The following is a 25,141-nucleotide window of genomic DNA, read 5'->3' as shown; positions in this document are numbered from 1 at the left end:
AATTCAGGAACTATCAGCATCCTCGAATCAAAAAGAACTCTGGGCAGTGTATCAGGCTCTCCTATCATTTCTTCCCTACATTCGAGGACATCATGTCCGAATTTTCTCGGACAATATAGTGACAGTAGCCTATATCAATCACCAGGGGGGAACAAGGTCTCAGTTACTGATGAATTCCTCCGCCAAAATTCTCCGCCTGGCGGAAACGAATCTACTCTCCCTTTCCGCACTACATATTCAAGGGTCAAAAAACGAGAAAGCAGACTACCTGAGTCGAACTCAGTTGAGACAAGGCGAATGGTCCCTAAATCAGTCCGTTTACAACCAGATCACGAGAATGTGGGGAACCCCAACAATAGATCTGTTCGCCAATCACAAAAACAAAAAAGTAAACAAATTTTGTTCTCTAAACCCAGAAGGGAATCCCCAGGCTCTGGATGCTTTTCTCATTCCTTGGACACACAAACTAACTTACGCCTTTCCACCAACCATCCTAATTCCGGCGGTCATCCGCAAGGTCAGAGAGGACAAAACAAAGATGATCCTTATTGCCCCATTCTGGCCAAAAAGGACATGGTTTTCCTGGCTAAGGATGCTATCAGTCTCAGACCCATGGGTTCTTCCGAATTTGCCAGACCTGTTACAGCAAGGACCGATCCTCCACCCACAGGAGACGAACTTGCATTTGACAGCCTGGCTTTTGAGCGGGAACTATTAATAAAAAGAGGTTTTTCAGACAACTTGGTTACAACATTATTAAAATGTAGAAAACCTATTACTACCAAAATTTATGGCAAAACATGGAAAAAATTCTTGTCTGTATCTAAAGTCAAAATCCAGGAGGGACCTTCAATTAATAAGATACTTGAGTTCCTACAAAAAGGGCTGGAACAAGGATTAGCGGTTAGTACCCTTAAGGTGCAGATAGCAGCCCTGGGTGCTCTCTATAACCAGAATATAGCAGCCAACCCGTGGATAATAAGATTCGTTAAAGCGGTAACAAGATCAAAACCTGTAGTTACCCAAAAGATGCCCTCATGGGACCTAAACTTAGTCCTTTCAGCATTATCTGGTCCACCATTCGAACCCATAGATGTGATTCCCATAAAAATACTGTCACTAAAAACCATTCTTCTAGTAGCCTTAACATCGGCACGCAGGATAAGCGACATTCAAGCCCTGTCCTCTAACCCCCCTTTCACAAAAATCATGGATGATAGAGTCACTCTAAAACCTGACCCGGCCTATTTGCCAAAAGTGGCAACAAAATTCCATAGGTCACAGGAAATATCCCTGCCGTCCTTCTGCCCGAACCCTAGAAATGAGAAAGAGCAGAACTTCCATAACCTAGACGTCAGAAGATGTCTAGTCCAATACCTAGATTCCACTAGGGAGTATAGGAAGGAAGGCTCTCTCTTTGTCTGTTTTCAGGGTCCCAGAAAAGGATTCCGGGCATCCAAGGGTACCTTGGCAAGGTGGATAAAAGAGGCAATAGCGTTGGCATATTCATCCACGGGGAATGCGATCCCGGACGGTATAAGAGCGCATTCCACAAGAGCAGTAGCTACCTCATGGGCTGAGAGGTCAGAGGTATCAATAGAACAGATCTGTAAGGCGGCCACCTGGTCATCACCGTCGACCTTTTTTAGGCACTATAGATTAAATCTAGCCTCTGTGTCTGACCTGACCTTCGGTCGAAGGGTTCTTGAGGCGGTGGTCCCTCCCTAAGCTTAATCTCTGCAATTCTCTCCGTAGTGCTGTCATGGGGGACCGAGAAAGTCATAGTTACTCACCGATAACGGTGTTTCTCGGAGCCCATGACAGCACTCGCTTATTTCCCTCCCATCACGAGTGCGGTGAGCACCTTTAATCACATATGATTTATATAGTTCATATATTACAATTTAGGCACGGGGTTCCTTTTCTGTTAAGAAATGTTATAATGTGGTATTTTCTCTGTTGTAAACTAACCTGGAGGTCCTCCGATGCTCTGTAAACCAACTGATGCGAGGGAGAGGTACCGCCCTTATGTATCTGTAGGTTTCCTGTCCCTGAAGGGCGGATCCCCTCTCTCCGTAGTGCTGTCATGGGCTCCGAGAAACACCGTTATCGGTGAGTAACTATGACTTTTGCCCACATGGTTATACATCTTATTACTTCTATCCAAGTGCATGACCTTACATTTATCCCCATTAAAGCTCATTTGCCATTTATCAGCCCAAGCTTCTAGTTTACATAAATCATCCTGTAATATAAAATTGTCCTCCTCTGTATTGATTACCCTGCAGAGTTTAGGGTCATCTGCAAATATTGAAATTCTGCTCTTTATGCCCCCTGCTAGGTCATTAATAAATGTTAAAAAGAGGAGGGCCCAATACTGACCCCTGTGGTGCCCCACTGCTAACCGCGACCCAGTCCGAGTGTGCTCAATTAATTACCACCCTTTGTTTCCTATCCCTGAGCCACCTCTTAACCCACTTTCACATATTTATACTCTGTGGGGTGGCAGCATTATACTATATGTGGGCTGCATTATACTGTATTGAGGACTATTGGGAATATTGGGAAAATTATACTATATGAAGAGCTACAGTTATATGAAAAAGTTTGGGCACCCCTATTAATCTTAAGCTTAATGTTTTATAAAAATTGTGTTTTTTTTTGCAACAGCTATTTCAGTTTCATACATCTAATAACTGTTGGACACAGCAATGTTTCTGCCTTGAAATGAGGTTTATTGTACTAACAGAAAATGTGCAAACTGCATTCAAACAAAATTTGACAGGTGCATAAGTATGGGCACCCTTATCATTTTCTTGTTTTAAATACTCCTACCTACTTTTTACTGACTTACTAAAGCACTTTTTTGGTTTTGTAACCTCATTGAGCTTTGAACTTCATAGCCAGGTGTATGCAATCATGAGAAAAGCTACTTAAAGTGACCACTTGCAAGTTGTTCTCCTGTTTGAATCTCCTCTGAAGAGTGGCATCATGGGCTCCTCAAAACAACTGTCAAATGATCTGAAAACAAAGATTATTCAACATAGTTGTTCAGGGGAAGGATACAAAAAGCTGTGTCAGAGATTTAACCTGTCAATTTCCACTGCGAGGAACATAGTAAGGAAATGGAAGAACACAGGTACAGTTCTTGTTAAGGCCAGAAGTGGCAGGCCAAGAAAAACATCAGAAAGGCAGAGAAGAAGAATGGTGAGATCAGTCAAGGACAATCCTCAGACCACCTCCAGAGAGCTGCAGCATCAACTTGCTGCAGATGGTGTCACTGTGCATAGGTCAACTATACAACACACTTTGCACAAGGAAAAGCTGTATGGGAGAGTGATGCGAAAGAAGCCGTTTCTGCAAGCACGCCACAAACAGTCGGCTGAGGTATGCAAAAGCACATTTGGAGAAGCCAATTTCTTTTTGGAAGAAGGTCATGTGGACTGATGAAACCAAGATTGAATTGTTTGGTCATACAAAAAGGCGTTATGCATGGCAGCAAAAAAACACAGCATTCCAAGAAAAACACTTGCTACCCACAGTAAAATTGGTGGAGGTTCCATCATGCTTTGGGGCAGTGTGGCCAATGCCGGCACCGGGAATCTTGTTAAAGTTGAGGGACGCATGGATTCCTTTCAGTATCAGCAGATTCTTGACAATAATGTTCATGAATCAGTGACAAAGTTGAAGTTACGCAGGGGATGGATCTTTCAGCAAGACAATGATCCAAAACACCGCTCCAAATCTACTCAGGCATTCATGCTGAGGAACAATTACACTGTTCTGGAATGGCCATCCCAGTCCCCAGACCTGAATATCATTGAACATCTGTGGGATCATTTGAAGAGGGCTGTCCATGCTCGGCGACCATCAAACTTAACTGAACTGGAATTGTTTTGTAAAGAGGAATGGTCAAAAATACCTTCATCCAGGATCCAGGAACTCATTAAAAGCTACAGGAAGTGACTAAAGGCTGTTATTTTTGCAAAAGGAGGATCTATTAAATATTAATGTAACTTTTCTGGTGAGGTGCCCATACTTATGCACCTGTCAAATTTTGTTTGAATGCAGATTGCACTTTTTCTGTTAGTACAATAAACCTCATTTCAAGGCAGAAACATTACTGTGTCCAACAGTTATTAGATATATGAAACTGAAATAGCTGTTGCAAAAAAACAATTTTTATAAAACATAAAGCTTAAGATTAATAGGGGTGCCCAAACTTTCATATAACTGTATGTGGTGCATTATACTATGGAAAGTGAATTGTACTACATGGATGACTATGGCGGTGCATTATGCTATATGGAGAACTATGAGGAGTGTATTATACTATATGGAGGACTATGGGGAGTGTATTATACTATACGGAGGACTATGGGGAGTGTATAATACTATATAGAGCACTATGAGGCAAGTATTATACTATATGGAGGACTGAGCAGTGTATTTTAATATATGAAGGACTGTGAGGAGTGTATTATATGGAGGACTATGGGTAGTGTATAATACTATATGGAGGACTGAGGAGTGTATTTTAGTATATGGAGAACTATAGGGAGTGTTATACTATATGGAGGACTATGGGGCACATTATATGGAGGACTATGGGGTGTGCATTTTACAATATGAAGAACTGTGGTGCACATTATACTTTGTGGAGGACTATGGGGTGTATTATACTAAACAAGAAAATGCTGCATATTCATCAAGTGCTCACTAGAAAACTAATACCATTAAAAATTTTAATTTATTATTAAATAGAATAAAAAAACAAACCAAACACTAAATTAATTTTAAAATGCCACCAGGCCACTGAAATGTTGACCTATTTATACCTAACAAGGCAGTCATACGGGATAGGGTGTGGGTGTATCTACTTCACACTAGTCGACCCTATTTGAACCCTACCTACCAGCGGAGGTTGGCACCCTCTTTGATGCAATATGGCACCCCCGCTCCTCGGTGGCTCACCCTGATAGCCCTAGAAGTCCCTTATCAACTTATAGTATTGAACCCAAACTTAAAACAATAACACTACAAAAAAATCACCTCAAATCAGCTGGAATCTGTAAACCAGTCTAAAGAGCCGTCCAACAATTAGGGGACTATAAACTGGAATGATTGGCAAATAATTACCAGTAACAGCCACCAACAAAATTCACAGCCAGGTGCAAATAACCAATATTGATAGTCTGGCGCTCCTAAGGGGTTAATGGGGCAATCATATTTTGATAGCTATTGCTTACCCTCATAAATCCCTAGAGAAGTACCCTTACCTACCAGCGGAGGTTGGCACGCAATGTGGCGCCCCCGCTCCTCGGAGGCTAACCCTTTTAGCCCTGAAAGTCCCTTAACAACTTGTAGTATTAAACTCAGTCTCAAAACAAAGACACTACAGGAAAATTACCTCAGATCAGCCGGAGTCTGTAAACCAGTCTAACGAGCATACCAACAATGAGGGGACTATAAAATAGGGGCGATTGAAAATGTATTATCAGTATCAGCCACCAGCAAAATACACTGCCAAGTATAAACAACCAATATTGATAGTCTGGCGCTCTTAAGAGTTCTTGATTAGCCAGAAAAAAACTATAATAAAGAATCATAGTGCAACATATTCAAAAAATGATTATCTCAGAGAGGTCTCCAGTTATGAGCCCCAAAGCGAAATATAATAGCAATATAATACAGCATGCCTATATATACAGCATGCCTATATAATTGCAACCCTAACGAAGCACATCCAAGATAGTTATTGCAATATGCCCTTAACAGAGAAAATATCATAAATCCATATACAAAGGATAAACATTTATTGCACTATGCCCAAAAGTAGGTCAACAGATATGGCAATAAAACCCAGTCAATACTGGCAAACTTATCTGTACTTGTATCTTGATAACATCAACCTCGTTTCGCCTCGACGCGTTTCCCTCCCATGACACAGTTCCTCAGGAGGCATATGTGATAATCTGTGTATATCTATAACATCAGAGATAAATGCAGCGCCTGGTTGCAGGTGTAGATACCTCCATGGCCGAGGTGCCTTTAAATACCTAAAAGTCAAAGCATTTGATTCCAGGTGAAGCTCACATAAGAACCACCTTACTTACTTTCAATTTTTCCCCATTCTCAAACTGCGCATGTCCACATGCTAGACACAAGAGGTCCTCTGTTAGTTTTCTAGTGAGCCCTTGTCTATACTAATCCTGTCAATCCAGTAAATATTATATTCATTGGGTGATTGGATTGTTAATGTGGGAACAAAATCCTTGTTCTCAGCAGCACATCGCCGGTGTAAACTGTAGGTGTGCTGCTGATAACATGATACTGTATGGTGATCTATTGGTGATCTATCAGTGATCGTTCTGCCTCATTCTTTCTCAGGTGGTGTAAAGAGGCCGGGAAACAAGTGAACGACTTCAGTATTGTTGATCACACTAATTTAGCGGCCTGAGATCAGCGCATGTAAATACAGCAGAAATGCTCCTGTGTGATGTGCAATATGTTAGCATTTGGGACCCCATTTTAAACTTTTGCCTAGGGCCCCACTTTCCCTAATACCAGCCCTGCTAGTCACTGTACGTGGACTGGAGCAGCATGGTGGCTCAGCGTTTAGCACTGTTGGACTATGTTCATACATGGCATTTTGCTGCATTTTTTTTTTTTTGCAGGCAAAACTTGCTCTCTAGGCAGAAAAGGTTTTTCTGTCAATATGGTCATGTGAGGGCTTGTGTTTTGCCAGACAAGTTGTACTTCTGAACAAAACCATTGGTTTTACCATATCGTGTACTGGAAAACAATTCCACAGTTCTGTTTCTTTTTTTTTTTTTTTTTTTCTTTTTCATCCTTGTTCACTAAATGCTAAAACTGACCGGTCATTATGATTCTCCAGGTCATTACGAGTTCATAGACACCAAACATGTATACGTTGGTTTTTTTTTTTTATTTAAGTGGTGACAAAAAATCCAAATTTTTGTTAAAAAATAGCGTCATTTTCTGAGAACAGTGGCATCACCATTTTTCGTGATCTGGGGCTTATTTTTTGGATGCCAAGCTGAAGTTTTTATTGATACCATTTGTGTGTAGGTACAATGTTTTGATCACCCGGTATTGCATTTTAAAGCAATGTTGTGGTGACCAAAAAACGTAATTTCGATGTATTGTCTTTTTTTTTTTTTTTCTCTGCACTGTTTACCAATCGGATTAATTCTATCTTGATACACTGGGCGATTCTGAACGAGGCGATACCAAATTGTTTTTTTAATGTTTTATTTTGAATGGGGGGAACTGTGAGTGATTTCAACTTTTAGATTTTTATTTTGTAAAAAATATTTTAAATTTTTTTTTTTTTTTAAACTTTTTCACTTCTTTCAATAGTCTCCATGGGAAACTTGAAGCTGTGATAATCCGATCGCTTGTGCTACACACAGCGCCCTGCTCTATGTAGCAGAAATGTTTACTTTCTATGGTCGCCGACCGCTGGGCGGCACAAATGGCAAATCAAGCAATCACAACCACAGGGGTCTGCTTCAGGCCCCTGGGTTGTCATGCCCAACCCATCAGAGACCCATGGACATGTGACACAATGCCGATGGACAGGATTAGTGACACGCTTCCGGCGCAATCGCATTAAATGCCGCTGACAGAGATTGACAGGTTAACAGCTGCGGGTGAATCGCAATTCCATCTGCGGCTGCTGTGGGCACATGTCAGCTGTTCAAATCAGCTGACTTGCTTGGAAAAATGTTGGCTCAATGACGGACCCGCATCAAAGGGAGAGACACAAGATGCGTCGTACATGTACGGTGCATGTCGTGAAGGGGTTAAAAATTGCATCTCGGGTAAATTTTTCCAGTGTAATAAAAACAGTGGACATGAGATCTACAGGGTGGGCAATTTATACGGATACACCTAAATAAAATGGGAGTGGTTGGTGAAATCAACTTCCTCTTTGTGGCACATGAGTATATGGGAGGGGGGAAACTTTTTAAGATGGGTGGTGACCATGGTGGCCATTTTGAAGTCGGCCATTTTAGATCCAACTTTATTTTTTCCAATGGGAATAGGGTCATGTGACACATTAAACTTATTGAGAATTTCACCAGAAAAACAATGGTGTGCTTGGTTTTAACATAACTTTATTCTTTCATGAGTTATTTACAAGTTTATGACCACTTTAAAATGTGTTCAAAGTGCTGCCCATTGTGTTGTATTGTCAATGCAACCCTCTTCTCCCACTCTTGACACACTGATAGCAACACTGCAGAAGAAATGCTAATCTAAGGGGGTCAGATTCCTTGTAGAAATGCTCGGAGCTGACACCCATAATGTGGCCCGTAAGGGCTTTATTTACCGCTGTGAAAAAATATCGAGCATGCTTGATATATTTCACGGCTTACGGACACGGGCCCCATAATAAATCAATGGGGCCGCAAAAACAACGGAAGGTTGTTTTTGCGGTGCACTGTGACTTCCAGTTTTGCGGACCGCCTTTTTTTCCCTCAATACTTTTGCTATAGTATTGAGAACCCGAAAAACGACGATCTGCAAGTTTTTTGAGGTCCGTCATTGCGGCAGACCGTGAAAATTGTAGCAATATGGCCCGCAGAAAACTATCTGCAGTAAAGGGCCACAAAGAACACGGCAAGTGTAAAAGTAGCCTTAGGCCGGCGTCACACTGGCGAGTTTTACGGACGTAAGAGCGCAGAAACTACGTCCGTAAAACTCGCATTACATACGGCACAATTATTCTCAATGGGGCTGCTCCTATTAGCCGTATATTACGGTTCAGTATTATACGGCTTTCTACGGCCGTACAAAATCGCAGCATGCTGCGTTTGTCAGCGTATTGCGCAAATAATACGCCAATGAAAGTCTATGGGGGCGAGAAAAATACGGATTCCACACGGACCTGCAGTGTGACTTGCGAGAAATACGCAGCGGTGTTAGTGAAAAGTCGGTAATTCAATTGCCGGCTTTTTCCTTCTCCTTCACAAACCCGACATGATATGAGACATGGTTTACATACAGTAAACCATCTCATATCCCCATTTTTATTGCATATTCCACACTACTAATGTTAGTAGTGTGTATGTGCAAAATTTGTGCACTGTAGCTGCTAAAATAAAGGGTTAAATGGCGGAAAAAATTGGCGTGGGCTCCCGCGCAATTTTCTCCGCCAGAATGGTAAAGCCAGTGACTGAGGGCAGATATTAATAGCCAGGAGAGGGTCCATGGTTATTGCCCCCCCCCCCCCCCGTGGCTAAAAACATCTGCCCCCAGCCACCCCAGAAAAGGCACATCTGGAAGATGCTATTGTAAGGTGACATTAAGCCAGATTAATAATGGAGAGGCGTCAATTATGACACCTATCCATTATTAATCCAATTGTAGGAAAGGGTTAAAAAACACACACACACATGATTAAAAAGGATTTTAATGAAATAAACACAGCGGTTGTTGTAATAATTTATTGTTCTCGCAATCCATTTGCTGACCCTCGCTTGGCAAAATAATAAACGCACAATATACATACCTTCTGATGTCAGATCACGTCCCACGATGTAATCCATCTGAAGGGGTTAACTAATATTACAGGCAGGAGCCCTGCTAAATGCAGCGGTGCTCGTGTCTGTAATCCCCCGGCGAATGAATGAAATGTAGGTCATTGACCTACATTTCCTTCAGTCGCGGTGATGCGCCCCCTGGTGGATGTCCTCATATGACCTGGAGCGTGGGAAAAAGTTCCCAGGCTGCAGTTCATGAGAACATCCACCAGAGGGCGCCTCACCGCGACTCAATGTAAGTACAGATCCAGCTTTCCTTTCAGCACCCGGGGATTACAGGCACGAGCGAGTGGTTTATCGCAGCTCGTGCCTGTAATATTAGTTAACCCCTTCAGATGGATTACTTTGTGGGACGTGATCTGACATCAGAAGGTATGTATCTTGTGCGTTAATTATTTTGCCAAGCGAGGGCCTGGAAATGGATTGAGAGAACAATAAATTATTACAACAACCGCTGTGTTTATTTCATTAAAATCCTTTTTAATAATGTGTGTGTGTGTGTGTTTTTTAACCCTTTCAAACAATTGGATTAATAATGGATAGGTGTCATAATTGATGCCTCTCCATTATTAATCTGGCTTAATGTCACCTTACAATAGCAAGGTGACATTAACCCTTCATTACCCCATATCCCACCGCTACAGGGAGTGGGAAGAGAGTGGCCAAGTGCCAGAATAGGCGCATCTTCCAGATGTGCCTTTTCTGGGGTGGCTGGGGGCAGATGTTTTTAGCCACGGGGGGGCCAATAACCATGGACCCTCTCCTGGCTATTAATATCTGCCCTCAGTCACTGGCTTTACCACTCTGGCGGAGAAAATTGCGCGGGAGCCCACGCCAATTTTTTCCGCCATTTAACCCTTTATTTCAGCAGCTACAGCGCTGAAATTTTGCACATACACACTACTAACATTAGTAGTGTGGAATATGCAAAAAAAAGGGGATATGAGATGGTTTACTGTATGAAAACCATGTCTCATATCATGTCGGGTTTGTGCAGGAGAAATGAAAAGCCGGCAATTGAATTACCGGCTGTTCACAGATATCGCGCTGAATGAAATCTAAATACAGAATATATATATGTGTGTCTCAATGACATATATATATATATATATATATATATATATATATATATATATATATATATATATATATATATATATATATATATATATATATATATATATATATATATATATACTGTGTATATATATACTGTATATATGTTTTAATGAACATTTGAGCACATAAATCCATTAGATGTCGGTTTTGCAAGCCTGCGCGAAAATCTCGCAGTACGGATGCCATACGGAGGATGCCATGCGCAAAATACGCTGAAACACCCTGACTACGGATCAATATTTTGGGAACATTTCTCCGTATTACGGCCGTAGTACGGACGTATAATACGTGGCGTATTGTCTTACGCCAAGTGTGACGCCGGCCTTAGGGTTTAAGAGGAAGACTTATGAGTCATCCTAAAAAAAAAAGCTGCTGTTTGGCATTTGTGTTGGAGGTTTTAGAATCCAAGTGCCTTACATCTTTGGGCTTTTCTGCCGATCATCATGCTTTGAATGAAACATTTTGCTCACATGACCCAGTGGATTAATTTTAGTGAGTGGTGCCACTTTGGACAAAATGTCACCTTCGCTGGTTATGTCATGTCATTTGTCATCATTATGGATGACTTCTATGGAACCTGTCACCAGGTTTATGCAGTCTCATGCAATGATGGCACAATGTAGTGATTAAATAGTCAGGGCATTTGTTTTGTTACTTTTTCAGAAATCGAGGTTTATTAACTCTTGTGCACCTAAACGCTTGTGGCCTTCTACTTTTGTGAGTGGAGTACATGATGATCATGAGCTGCCAGCTCACCCCCTACCCCCCCGTCCACTCGCCCCTCTGACAGCCGCCTTCCTATATGTATATGGTGTGAGCCATCAATTGGCAGCAAGAGGGCAGGGCTGCTCATGAGGACAAGGGCTCTGCTCCTGCTGGGAGTTCAGTTACTGACCCAGGGGTGGAAGCCTAGTCCTTGTCACTGCTTTATTCTCAAACAAGGCAGCATAAGCCCGGAGACCAATTTACATTTCTCTCGATCAGCACAATGTTTTATATTGGATAGCTTCCCCATATTTGCTTAATTAGCAAACACTGCACTCTGTTTTTTGGTGAAATGTCACCATTTTATATGCAGTTTGCAGATTGTCCATGCTTTTTTCCCCCATTTTATGCTAAAAACCTGCTGCTCCCAATGTTACACAAAAATGTATGCATGAAATTTATTCTCTAGGCTTCTCCTAAGGACTTGAATACCATCAAAGAATGAGTTCAATGGCCAAAAAAGCCTCAATAAAATATGCTTAAAATTTTCTTTCATCTTTCTCATTTTTTCCTAACACATACAAAATATGTGATGCAGGACTCTGAAGCCAGTTCTTCCCTTCATGGTTTTGGTGGGTCTCTTTCATTCTACCCCTCTCGTTATAGTGATAGTGATGTTGGCCGTTTTCTCTGCCTTATACCAGAAAAGGGTTTCCACTACATAAAAGGCTTCCAGCAGGGAATATTTAGATGGATGTCATTGTGTAGCAATCGCTTCACGAGCAATCATAATACATTATTTTCTGCTGTCTGTACATGAGAGCAATAAATAGATATTTTTCAAAGGCAAAATCTTGTCATGAGGGAACGATGCATATGTCTAAACTAAGGAAGAAAGCAAATTCCTGGGGGGGAAACATACAAATTGCTCTAGTCAGAGAAGTATGGAAACAATCCACTCTGTTCTTTTCTTTTTCCCCCTATAAATTAAGTACAGTATAATTTTTTTTTTCTGTAAAACTTTATAGCTGGAGTACACAAGCTGTGGCCTGGGTGCCACAAGTGCCTGAGATGCTATCCTGTAGTGCCCCTAACCATCAGGGTGCCATTTTTGTGTGACTGGTACTGTTATAGTGACAACTTTGACTGGGCTAGTTCGATTTTAAGCAACTTAAAGGCTTAATCCAGTCAAAGCTGTGTCTTTAATATGCCTAGTCCAGACTGATTGGTATCTCTTCAGTGCTACATTTGTACTCCGTTTACTTCTGTAAAGCGAGGATAATGCCATACATGTCTAATCTCATCTGTTGCCTGTTTGGTTAAAAAGCCATTATCCAAGATGATGGCCCCGATTCATTAAAGCTTTTGCAAAAAGAGGCATAAAAGCTTTGTAACAAAATGTTGGCACAAATTAGTTTAACCCAAATGTTGTGACTTTTGATGTTTTAATAACGTTTTCCTCCAGCTCTGCCTAAATGGGCTTAGCATGGTACTTCAGGTTGTCTAATTCATGACGAGCACTGACATTGCTTATGCCAAAAATCTCACTCCCCTTCATGACTTAGGTGAGATTTCTGGCTGAATCAGAAGCCTCGGACTCCCATCTCGTCCTCTCATCAAGACGGGCCATTGTTGATGGACCAGGGCTACTATGTGTGTGTTACTCATTTCACACCTTAACATGATATTCAGATTGTATGTGCTCATGGCACCATTTAGACTCTGGTGTAGCCGACGCGTTTTCCCAGGCATCACCGCTGCTGGAAACTGCCGGTCATTTTCCTGATGCGGCTTTGGTCTCGTACTTGTGGCAGATTTGTCGGTGGCGCCTTTCACTCCTTACTGCCAAGTAGACGGGGAGCGGTTTCCCAGCGGAAGCTGTCCAATGAATGGGCTGGTCACTTCTTCAGGGTTTCCAAATTCACCATTTTATGGGGCACTTTTGCGGCACTACTTCAGGCGGATTCTGGTACACATACACGAATGATGTGTTTCAAGTGATTTCCTATGTACATACATACAAAATGACAGTAACACGTACCTCATCGCTGATAAAACTGAAGCACGTTTTTCTTCACTGGTACGTGATGGAAGAAAAGCATACTTTAACCCTAATCTGATATCTTGCGTTCTCCAGCACTGTCACAGTTTAACACCATTTTGCAAGCCAAAACTCAATTTATGCAGATCGTTTTGTTTATATCCTCAGGTTTTGCCAAGAAGCATTGGGAAACTAAAGAAGCTGAACAACTTGAATGTTGATAGGAATAAATTAATGTCCCTGCCAAAGGAGGTGAGTGAGCAAAATGTATGAATTCTGCCAAATAGAAGTTGTCTCTATGGCAAGTTCTACTTCTAAAGATTTCTTGAGATTTACAGCTAAAATTAATGTCATTACAAATTAGAACTACTATTGAGGAGACAAAAAAAAAATCCTCCTGCCCCAACTATTTCTTGTATGCTACTCGGCAGCATGGTCAGCCAGCTCAGGGCAAGAGTGCTCCCATGTAGACTGCACGAGCTCTCCCTTTACTTATTGAGCCAAGCGCTCGTGAATCGCAAGAAACGTGCAGCCATCAGTAACACACTCCTCTGTCTTATCGATCAGTGCAGCAAGAAATGGGACATGGAACAGTCAGATTAATTTTTCTATTACATGAGCACCACTGAAGCCTTAGAATGAGTACACTTTTGTGCAGAAATTATCAGGCAATGTGTATTTTTCATTATTTTATTGTAGAACAACTGCAGATCTGTCAGTCAGTCCTAAAGATTAATAAACCTGAATACGGTATTTAAGAAAGTAAAATTGAGGTTTTGTCTTTCTTAGAGAATGTCTTTGTGCAGAATTATTATGCAACTAAATGAAAACATGAAGTTTCCCATTTAAGTTATTTATTTTCATCTGTTAAAGTAAGAATACCGACCAAGTTAGAAGTCTTCCAACTTTTTGACAGCACCGACCACAGTCTGCCAGATGCTGGAAATCATTTTATATCACAACATTCAGAAAAGTCCTAGCTGTAAAAATATAAAAAAATTAATATGATCAATAAATGGCGTAGCGGAAAAAATTCAATACGCTAGCATTGTGTTTCTTGGCGGCTGCAACATTGCAATAAAATGGCAGAGCAGCCGATCAAAACATGTCGTCCCACAAATCCAAGCCCTCATCCTGGTATATTGACGTAAAAATAGTTACAACATTTTACTAATGAACGTGAATAAACAAACTAAGAAATATTATTTGATAAATATAATTTATTAATACATCTAGATAAAAATCACAAATATATGTATAGAAGGGAGAGGACCATATACAAAGGGAATTTCACAGTGAAATGTGTAGGCTGGGTATAATAAGATAATCTATGGAATTTTCCTTAAAAGAAATCCTAGATCTGTATATAGATGTAGCAGCAGGCACAATACATATAGATAGATCGAAAAATTACAAGTGGATTGATACTTTTAGAAGTATAAAAGAACTTCCGCAAATATCAGACAAACCATATAAGCAAGGAATAACACAGGATACGAAACCCCAGAACTCCGACATCTGTTTTGCCTGGTGACTTTCTCAAGGAGTAGGAAAATGAAAGTTATGGCTCTTGGAAGAAGAGGAGGAAAAACAGAAAATTGTCCCGGGGTGAAAAATAATTGATTACGGTACCGAATTATTAATATATAAATTGCGGCACCTTCCTTTTAAATCTTTTTGCCCTATTTTGCCTGAGGAAAACAAGCTGCCTAATAATCTGCACAACTTGATAAAGGGTGTTGTGTCCTTACATAATGAGGGACGGTGAGGCCTAAGGACACATCACCTGACCTGCTTCATCCAGTAAGTGTTCTAGTTTATACAGCTTGGAGTTGGAAGATCTGCATGAAAATTATAGTTAAAATACTGACTTGCCTAATAATTGTGCACACATGCCTTATTTTACTGCCCTAGATCACCAAGTCAAACTATTCAGTGCTATAGACTGAGTGAGTGGTTTAGGTTAACCCATTCAGTGCTTTAAACCACCAGGAATACTAGTATTAAACCCTTTAAGAACACTAGGACACAAGGTATACTCACAGATGAGAACTTGGACCACCAGGATTATTGGTATTACAGAGCGTATCCTCTGCTTTAGCATTGATGACCTATTCTTAGGATAGGCAATAATTAACATAATTGGTAAAAAAAAATCTGCAAGACACCTATGGGTTATCTTCACTATACCATTATAGGAATTCTTTGAAGGGTATAATGTCCAAAAAGTAAGTTCTGTGGGTTTCTTCTGTACGAATGCCTCAGGGGTTCTGCAAATGAAACATGGCTAACAAAAACCAACCCAGTAAAATTTGCAATCCAAATCCAGATGGCACTCCTTCCCTTCTGTGCCCAATCAGGAGAGTACGACCATGTATAGGGTACTGCTGACCTTGGCAGAAATTGGGTCACAAATTCTATTACCCCTTGCAAAAATGAAACATTTGTGTGTAAAATCTGCATTTTAACAGAAAACATGGAATTTTTTAAATTTTGTGTTCGTTCATGTGGTGCATCTGGATGGTTAACAAATGAATTGATTACTGTAAGGGATATATAAAAGTAGGTGGTTTGTGTTGAAACTTTAAAATATAGGCCCCTTAAGGGCACTTGGGAACTAAACTTACCCTTAAATATAGGTTTCTGAAAGATGCTGGACCGATTGGGCAGCATATATCCGCTGACAGGTTCTCATCAAAGTGCGGCTACCTGGAGAAAGTGGTCTTGATATCTCCCGGGAGCCAGTGATTTTCAGTCATGCAGACGTGCTGGTACACCTGCAGCCTACTGTGAGTGGCAGCTATAAGCATGCCCGGCCCTTTCCCTGACAGATCATAGTCTCTGGCGTGCGTTCCTGCAGACTGAGCTGTCAATCATAGGGGCATGCACCCAGCGGCCGCTCACCCTGTACTCCGCTGTTATTCTAGCCTTTGATGTGACCTCTCCTTGCAGTCGGCATATATCATTTTCCGGATTCCAGGCCTGTGTGTCATTGATAAATTTGCGAAGCACCGTGCATCCGCTGAGATGATGTGAATTAAGATCGGCATCATGAAGCCGTTATTTCGTCAATGTCCTTTTCCTTGTTGGCTTCACATGGCATGATCTGTTCCTTACACTTGTAGAAATGAGACATAATACCATATAACACCTGCTGCTTATTGCTAGCGCAGGACAGTACCATCCGGTCTCATCTTATAATGGGCTGCTGTCTGTGCCTCCAACTGACGTCCTGTCACATGATGTAAAATCCTTAAGTCTGTATCTGTGAAAAGACATTGGTTTTGATATAGCTTCTTATTGTCTAAGGAATCTCTATTATTACTGCCTATATAAAGAATGTTTTAGTTGCATATGCAGTTAACTGGTACTTAGTTGACTTCCCATAATGCACTCTGGTCACTGGAAACAGTGCAGTTCTGTATTGGACTTTGGATGTGAAAGGAGAATAAATCCTTAGGCTATGTTCACACATTGGCGTTTTTGGTGCATTTTTTTCTGCAGGTAAACCTGCTGTCTTGGTAGTAAAGAAACTGCTTACAAAAAGCTGGTTTTGCTGTGTCATTTTGCTGCGTATTTGTCTTTTGTGCATTCTGATAAAGTTTTTTGCCAAAAATATCAGGATGCAGCTTCCTTGAGGTTTTTACACCAAAAACGCAGCAAATATCTACATTTTTTACTATGTTTTTCCTTAATTTTTGCACTTATTCATTGCTTTTTACAGGTGAAAAAACTCTGAAAGAATTGACATGCTGCAGTTTGCAAAAATGCCACAATTTTCCAAGTCTGTCAGGTTAAAAAAAACAATGTACCGGTACATGAGATTTCTGAAATCTCATAGCTTTTTGCGGGTAGTGTAAAACACAGCTTAAAACTTGCATTAAATGCTGCAAAAAACCTCAGCAAAAATGCATCATGTGAACTTAGCCTTATATAACTAATTACTAATAGCTGTTATAATATATTGCATGATGATTAGTCCAAGATAAGGCTGTGCACCAATCTGTATTATGCTGAACAATTTTCAGTGTCCGTAGTAGTTTTTTCTATGCATCACCTTTTGATCAGCATTCATGTATTCCTATAATGCAGCTTTACCATTTTCATCATTCCCTTGACCATGAAGAATATATTGTAACCAGTTTATCATCACCGTGTTTCTATCCCGCTCTGTGTGAAATACCTGCAACAAGTCTGATTTGATTGCAATAGAAGCTGCACAATAAGGCTTGTGGTTGATGATAGATGCTTTGGAGCTGTTGGGGCTTTAGTTCACACATTTAGGATTTTATGCAGATTTTACTGTTGATTCTATGATAAAAATCCAAATAAAATCTTGAGTATGGAAACTTTCTGCATGTACCGTATTTTGTTTTGCACTTTGTGAAAAATGATATCCATGATAATAGTTATTCCTGTAAAAGGATTTTTTTCACCAGTTTTCGCATGTTAAACTGCTCAGTTTTCTTCCCTCCCCCTACACTGACAGCCATGAGATTAAAACTGAAGTGTTGGTAGTCACACATTGCTCTGCGTCTGTGTGTGTGCATGTGTGTGTGTGTATATATGTGTATATATGTGTGTGTATGTGTATATATGTGTATGTATATGTGTGTGTATGTATGTATATGTGTGTGTATATATATATATATATATATATATATATATATATATATATATATATATATATATATATATATATATATATATATATATATATAATTATATATTACATTACAGACCAAAAGTTTGGACACACCTTCTCATTTAAAGATTTTTCTGTATTTTCATGACTATGAAAATTATACATTCACACTGAAGGCATGAAAACTATGAATTAACACATGTGGAGTTATATACTTAACAAAAAAGTGTGAAACTGAAAATATGTCTTATATTCTAGGTTCTTCAAAGTAGCCACCTTTTGCTTTGATGACTGCTTTGCACACTCTTGGCATTCTCTTGATAAGCTTCAAGAAGTAGTCACCGGAAATGGTCTTCCAACAATCTTGAAGGAGTTCCCAGAGATGCTTAGCACTTGTTGGCCCTTTTGCCTTCACACTGCGGTCCAGCTGACCCCAAACCATCTCGATTGGGTTCAGGTCTGGTGACTTTGGAGGCCAGGTTATCAGGCGTAGCACCCCATCACTCCTTCTTGGTCAAATAGCCCTTACACAGCCTGGAGGTGTGTTTGGGGTCATTGTCCTGTTGAAAAATAAATGCTGGTCCAACTAAACGCAAACTTGATGGAATAGCATGCCGCTGCAAGATGTTGTGGTAGCCATGCTGGTTCAGTATGCCTTCAATTTTGAATAAATCCCCAACAGTGTCAACAGCAAAGCACTCCCACACCATCACACCTCCTCCTCCATGCTTTACGGTGAGAACCAGGCCATATAGAGTTCATCCGTTCACCTTTTCTGCATCGCACAAAGACACTGTGGTTGGAACCAAAGATCTCAAATTTGGACTCCAGACCAAAGCACAGATTTCCACTGGTCTAATGCCCATTCCTTGTGTTCTTTAGCCCAAACAAGTCTCTTCTGCTTGTTGCCTGTCCTTAGCAGTGGTTTCCTAGCAGCTATTTTACCATGAAGGCCTGCTGCACAAAGTCTCCTCTTAACAGTTGTTGCAGAGATGTTTCTGCTGCTAGAACTCTGTGTAGCATTGACCTAGTCTCTAATCTGAGCTGCTGCTAACCTGCGATTTCTGAGGCTGGTGACTCGGATAAACTTATCCTCAGAAGCAGAGGTGACTCTTTGTCTTCCTTTCCTGGGGCGGTCCTCATGTGAGCCAGTTTCTTTGTAGCGCTTGATGGTTTTTGCAACTGCACTTGGGGACACTTTCAAAGTTTTCCCAATTTTTCGCACTGACTTACCTTAATTTCTTAAAGTAATGATAGGCACTCGCTTTTCTTTACTTAGCTGCTTTTTTCTTTCCATAATACAAATTCTAACAGTCTATTCAGTAGTGTATCCACCAGACTTCTGCACAACACAACTGATGGTCCCAACCCCATTTATAAGACAAGAAATCCCACTTATTAAACCTGACAGGGCACAACTGTGAAGTGAAAACCTTTCCCGGTGACTACCTCTTGAAGCTCGCCAAGAGAATGCCAAGTGTGCAAAGCAGTCATCAAAGCAAAAGGTGGCTACTTTGAAGAACCTAGAATATAAAACATTTTCAGTTGTTTCACACTTTTTTAAGTATATAATTCCACATGTGTTAATTCATAGTTTTGATGCCTTCAGTGTGAATGTACAATTTCTCCTTCGCCTCATTGGGGGACACAGGACTGTGGGTGTATGCTTCTGCCGCCAGGAGGCTGACACTAAGTAAACGTGAAAAAACGTTAGCTCCTCCTCCCTCGTATACACCCTGACACTGGCTGCTGGAGACTCCAGTTCTTGCTTAGTGTCTGAAGGAGGCACATCATCTGGGTCCCGGATCTTTTGGACCCATTTCCTATTCATCTCTTCACTAATGGAATTGAAGGGGCAATGGACCTTTTTGAGGGTCCGATCTCCCCAAAACCAACAACAGGCAAGCACGTGTGAATTTCTCCACGTATCCTTTCCCGCGACATGGGATCCCTCACCGGACTTGGCCTTGACCACCCTACGGTATTTAGACCCTAGGCTGTACAGGTGCCCATAGAATGTCCGTGTGTCCCCCCTGTTTTCTCTACACCTTTGCTTTTGCTATGGTGCTAGATGGGGTGGTGGACAGTCCCTCTCCTTATCCTTAGTAGATAACGGAGCTAGGGTTCCTGCACCGTCATTTACCTCTCCCCGCTCCCAGGTCCTGCCATATTTTCTCCAATCCACCGGATAATACTTCATAGGAGGGGGGGCTCCGGTTTTGGCGCAAGGCATCTGCAGATGCCTATTTTTCTGGGGCTGCGAGCGTATGTAGTACTAGGACAGTGTGGCTGAGCAGGACGCCATAGCAGGGTGTGTGCAGATGGACTCACATGCAGCACTTACCCTTGCTGAACACAGAGCAGGCAGGCAAGAGCAGGAGATGGAGCTGTAATCCAGGTGGCATTTTTTACTTGGAGGAGCGGCGCTGTCAGCGCCGTTACTATGCGGTGTCACCAGCGGCGCTCCAGTGATTCCGTGCGCTGGCATCAGGGTCCTCCTGAGGCTTCATCAGAGTACTTCCGGGTCGCTTAGACCCGGCATTTCGCCCAGCAAAACCGCGCTGAGAGGCCCCGCCCCCTCCGGCGCATCTACTTCCGGTTTCGGGTTCCTTTCCCTCTCCCAGGGAAAAAATCGAGTCCCCGGCTTCAGGCCTTCTACAGGCCGTACCGCATCAGGGCGGTCCCTCCCCCTGAGGCCTTCACAAGTTAAAGTCGGCTCACCGTTTTTGGTAGGGACACAGGACTGGGGTAAGCGCTTCTCCCTCCAGCGGGTAGTAGCATTATTCTTTTCCCGGTCTCAGGCCCTGGGTATAGCTTGCACTATGTCCAGAAGGGTTAAGGCTCACATGGTCCTATTTACCGGTTGTGTAACCTGTCGTGCCCCTTTTCCGTGTGCCCAGAGCAACCGTCTCTGCGAGGCCTGTGACTTGGAACGCGCCCAGGAGCCCCCCCCCCTGCCAGCTCCCCAGCTATCCCTCCGGCCCCTGCCCCTCAAGCAGTGGCTGGGGCTGATCCGCCCGAATGGGTTGCATCTTTATCACAATCCATGGCGTCTCTTACTGAAGCAATCAAATCCCTTCAGACCCCGGCAGTCAGGGCCAGCAGTCCTCCTGTCTCGGATAGAGCCTCGGGGTCTCGAGAGCCTTCGGCCTGCAGGGGCCGTGCCCGCACCAGACAGACACGTGGAAAGCGGATTCGCACAGTCGCCCAGGCTCTCAGGTGCTTCTGCACCCTGGAGTTCCGTGTCGCTTTCTCCTTCCCCAGCAGAGAGCTTGGAAGTTGAGACAGACTATGACTCAGAGGAGTGCCTTAATTTTGAGTCTCCTGGTTTTCAGGAGTTGATAGATAGTCTGATTGAGGCTGTCAATCAGTCCCTGGGGATAGAGGATGAAATCGCCTCATCCTCAGATCATAAGGTAGCATTTAAACGAGCCCATAGTTTTTTCCTCTCACCCTGAGTTTGAGGACCTGATTCGGCGTAACCGGGAACAACCGGACAAGCGTTTTTCAGGGCAAAAAGCCTTGAAGGTTAGGTACCCCTTTGCTGCTGAACTTTGTAGTAAATGGGCAGAAAATCCTTCCGTGGACCCTCCGGTGTCCCGTTTAGCCTCTAACACATTGCTATCTCTCCCTAGTGGCTCGTCGATTAAGGATCCTACAGATCGTCTTATAGATAGCTTGGCTCCTTCAGTTTTTGAGGCTTCAAGTTCTGCACTTTTTCCTTCATTTGCGTCAACTTGGGTTGCGAAAGCTATGATGTCCTTGTCAGAGTCTTTAACAAAGGCTCTTCAGGAACGTGAGTTGTCTGCAGAGTTGGCAGAAATGTCTTCTCAGATAGCACTTGCGGGTAGCTAGCTGATCAATGCTTCCTTGGATGCTGCAGACTGTGCCTCTTCGGCTGCTGCTAACGCCATTGCTATTAGAAGGGCTCTCTGGTTAAGGACATGGCGGGCAGACTCTACCTCTAAAAAAATCTCTTACAACCCTTCCGTATCAGGGGGATCGCCTATTCGGAGAGAAGCTGGATCAGCTTATTTCTGACTCCACAGGAGGGAAGTGTAAGTTTCTTCCTCAGCAGAGGATTAGGCAGCCTTTTCGTCGTCAATTTCAAGCCCGTTTCAGATCCTTTCGCAATACTAGATGGGCCCCAGCATCGGGCACTACGGCGCAAGGTCGACCCAATCAGGACCGAGATGCTCGGGTCTCTTATACGGCCAACCAGGGGGGAAGAATGCGTTCCCAGTCGACTAGATCCAGAGGATCTAGGACTCAAAGGTTTTTGAGCCAAATGACTGGAGGCCTCCTCAGAGTGCCTCCAACAGAGTAGGCGGACGTCTACTTTTGTTTCGACAGGTCTGGATTCAGGTAATCCACGACCGGTGAGTAAAAGAGCTCGTATCTTCAGGTTACAAGATAGAGCTGGTCCTTCAGCCGCCTCTACGGTTCTTCCCATCACGTCTTTCCAGGTCCGAGTCCCTTCGACGAAACCTGTACAGTTCTGTAGAATCCCTTCATCTCAGCGGAGTCATTTCTCCTGTCCCAAGGGAGGAAAGGTTTCAAGGGTTCTATTCCAACCTTTTTGTGGTCCCCAAAAAGGATGGAACAGTAAGACCTATCCTGGATTTAAAACGCCTAAACAAGTTTGTTCGCGTTCATCATTTTCGGATGGAGTCTCTGCGGTCAGTGATTGCTTCAATGGAAAAGGGAGAGTTCTTGGCCTCAATAGATATTCAGGATGCTTACCTACATATCCCCATTTTTCCTCCTCATCAAAGATTTCTAAGGTTCGCACTGAATGACCTACACTTCCAGTTCACGGCGTTACCCTTCGGGCTGGCCTCCGCCCCAAGGGTGTTCACAAAAGTCATGTCTACTGTAGTGTCCATTCTGCACTCCCGAGGCATAGTAGTCATGCCATATCTGGACGATCTTCTGATCAAGGGGCCTATCTTTCAAGCTTGCAATGAAAATGTCAGCATTGTTCTAGACACCCTGGCTCGCCTGGGTTGGCTAGTAAATTTAAGGAAGTCATCCCTACAACCATCTCGGAAGATATCATTTCTAGGTATGATTTTCGACACCTCTCAGGCCCTATCAATCCTTCCCCAGGACAAGGTCCTAACCCTTCGGCAGGAAGTGAGGAATCTTCAGCTACCGTACCCTCATACGATTCGGTCCTGCATGAGGGTGTTAGGGAAGATGGTTGCAACTATAGAGGCAGTACCATTCGCGCAGCTTCATCTCCGTCCTCTCCAACAGGCAATCCTAGCAGTATGGAACAGGAACCCGCTCTCCCTCAACCGCAGTTTTCGCTTGTCTCCCCAGGTCAGACAGGCTCTCTCATGGTGGTTGTACAGCCCATCCTTACTCAGGGGGAAGCCCTTTCCCCCAACCAATTGGCTGGTAGTCACAACAGATGCCAGTCTCCTGGGTTGGGGAGCAGTATTTTTTCGCCACACATCTCAAGGGCGCTGGTCTCCTCGAAAATCAAAGCTCCCCATCAATCTCTTGGAGATTCGGGCGGTTCGACTAGCGTTGCAGCATTTCCACCATCTCCTGGCGGGTCGCCCTGTCCGAATTCAATCGGACAAAGCCACAGCAGTGGCCTACATAAATCACCAGGGGGGCACCCGCAGCAAGGCAGCCATGCGGGAGGTAAAACAAATGCTCTTCTGGGCCGAGAAAAATCACTCTGTAATTTCAGCAGTCCACGTTCCAGGCGTAGAAAATTGGGCGGCAGATTTCCTAAGCTGTCAGGGTCTGGCGTCCGGGGAATGGTCTCTCCATCCCGAGGTATTTCAGCAGATATGCCGTCTATGGGGAACCCCGGACGTGGATCTAATGGCGTCCAGAGAGAATGCCAAAGTACCCAGATTTGTCTCCCGGTACCGAGACCATCAGGCAATCGCTGTGGATGCGCTGGTTCTGACTTGGAACCAGTTCCATTTCTCCTATCTTTTCCCTCCTCTGGCGCTTCTCCTGAGGGTAATCAAGAAAATCAAGTTAGAAAGAGTATCAGTTATTCTGATCGCCCCGGATTGGCCACGACGGACCTGGTATGCGAACCTAGTACAGCTCTTCTCCGGGGTTCCATGGCGGCTCCCCGATCGGCCGGATTTTCTATCTCAAGGGCCGATTTACCACCAGAACTCAGGGGTCCTACGTTTGACGGCATGGCCATTGAATCTTGGGTTTTAGCTCAGGCAGGGTTCTCCCAAGAGGTAGCTGATACCATGATCAGTGCGCGTAAAACTGTTTCAGCCAGAATTTATTATCACACTTGGAAAGTTTTCCTTTCATGGTGTAGAGGGCGCGGACTGCCTCCTCTGCGTTTTTCCGTCCCAAACATTCTAGCCTTTCTTCAAGCAGGCCTGGATTCTGGGCTTGCTCCAAGTGCCCTCAGAAGGCAGATCTCGGCCTTATCAGTCCTTTTTCAGCGCAGGATTGCTACTAACCATCAGGTTAGGACTTTTTTCCAGGGAGTCGCTCATAAGGTCCCTCCTTATAAGACTCCTTTGGAAGCTTGGGACCTTAATTTGGTCTTAAGGGCATTGCAGGAAGCTCCTTTTGAGCCTCTTCAAGATATTTCCTTGACTTTCCTTTCTTGGAAGGTCGTGTTTTTAGTGGCCATCACTTCCATAAGGCGGGTGTCAGAGCTGGCAGCCCTTTCCTGTCGTACTCCTTTTCTGCGTTTTCATCAGGATAAGGTAGTGCTCTGACCAGCACCTTCTTTTTAGCCGAAGGTTGTTTCCTCGTTCCATATTAATGAGGATATAGTTCTTCCCTCTTTTTGTCCGGCACCTACGCACCGTGTAGAAAAAGCTCTCCACACGTTGGATCTGGTGAGAGCACTTAAGAGATACATTTCTCGAACGGCTCCTTTCCGCCAGACTGATGTTCTGTTTGTCCTTCCGGAAGGTCGCAGGAAAGGTTGCGCGGCCTCAAAATCCACCCTGGCCAGGTGGATACGTGCGGCCATTCAGGAAGCCTATCGCGCCAAGGACGTGACGGTTCCGGCTGGGATCAAGGCCCATTCCACTAGGGCAGTGGGGGCTTCCT

General features: G+C 43.2%; 1 protein-coding gene across 2 annotated transcripts in view; it reads left to right on the top strand.

The window, feature by feature from the left end:
- LRRC1 (leucine rich repeat containing 1) overlaps window positions 1–25,141 on the top strand; it is a 225,013-nt gene that overhangs the window by 177,648 nt on the left and 22,224 nt on the right. For both annotated transcript variants that reach the window (XM_077290021.1, XM_077290023.1), the window contains exon 10: window positions 13,606–13,689. In XM_077290021.1, the coding sequence (XP_077146136.1) occupies window positions 13,606–13,689 (84 nt within the window). The remainder of the gene's footprint in view (window positions 1–13,605; window positions 13,690–25,141) is intronic.

The sequence above is a fragment of the Ranitomeya variabilis genome, chromosome 2, assembly GCF_051348905.1.
Source record: "Ranitomeya variabilis isolate aRanVar5 chromosome 2, aRanVar5.hap1, whole genome shotgun sequence".
Taxonomy (NCBI): Eukaryota; Metazoa; Chordata; class Amphibia; order Anura; family Dendrobatidae; genus Ranitomeya; species Ranitomeya variabilis.
Note: the sequence above shows the minus strand (reverse complement) of the source record. Positions and strands in the feature narration are given on the sequence as shown.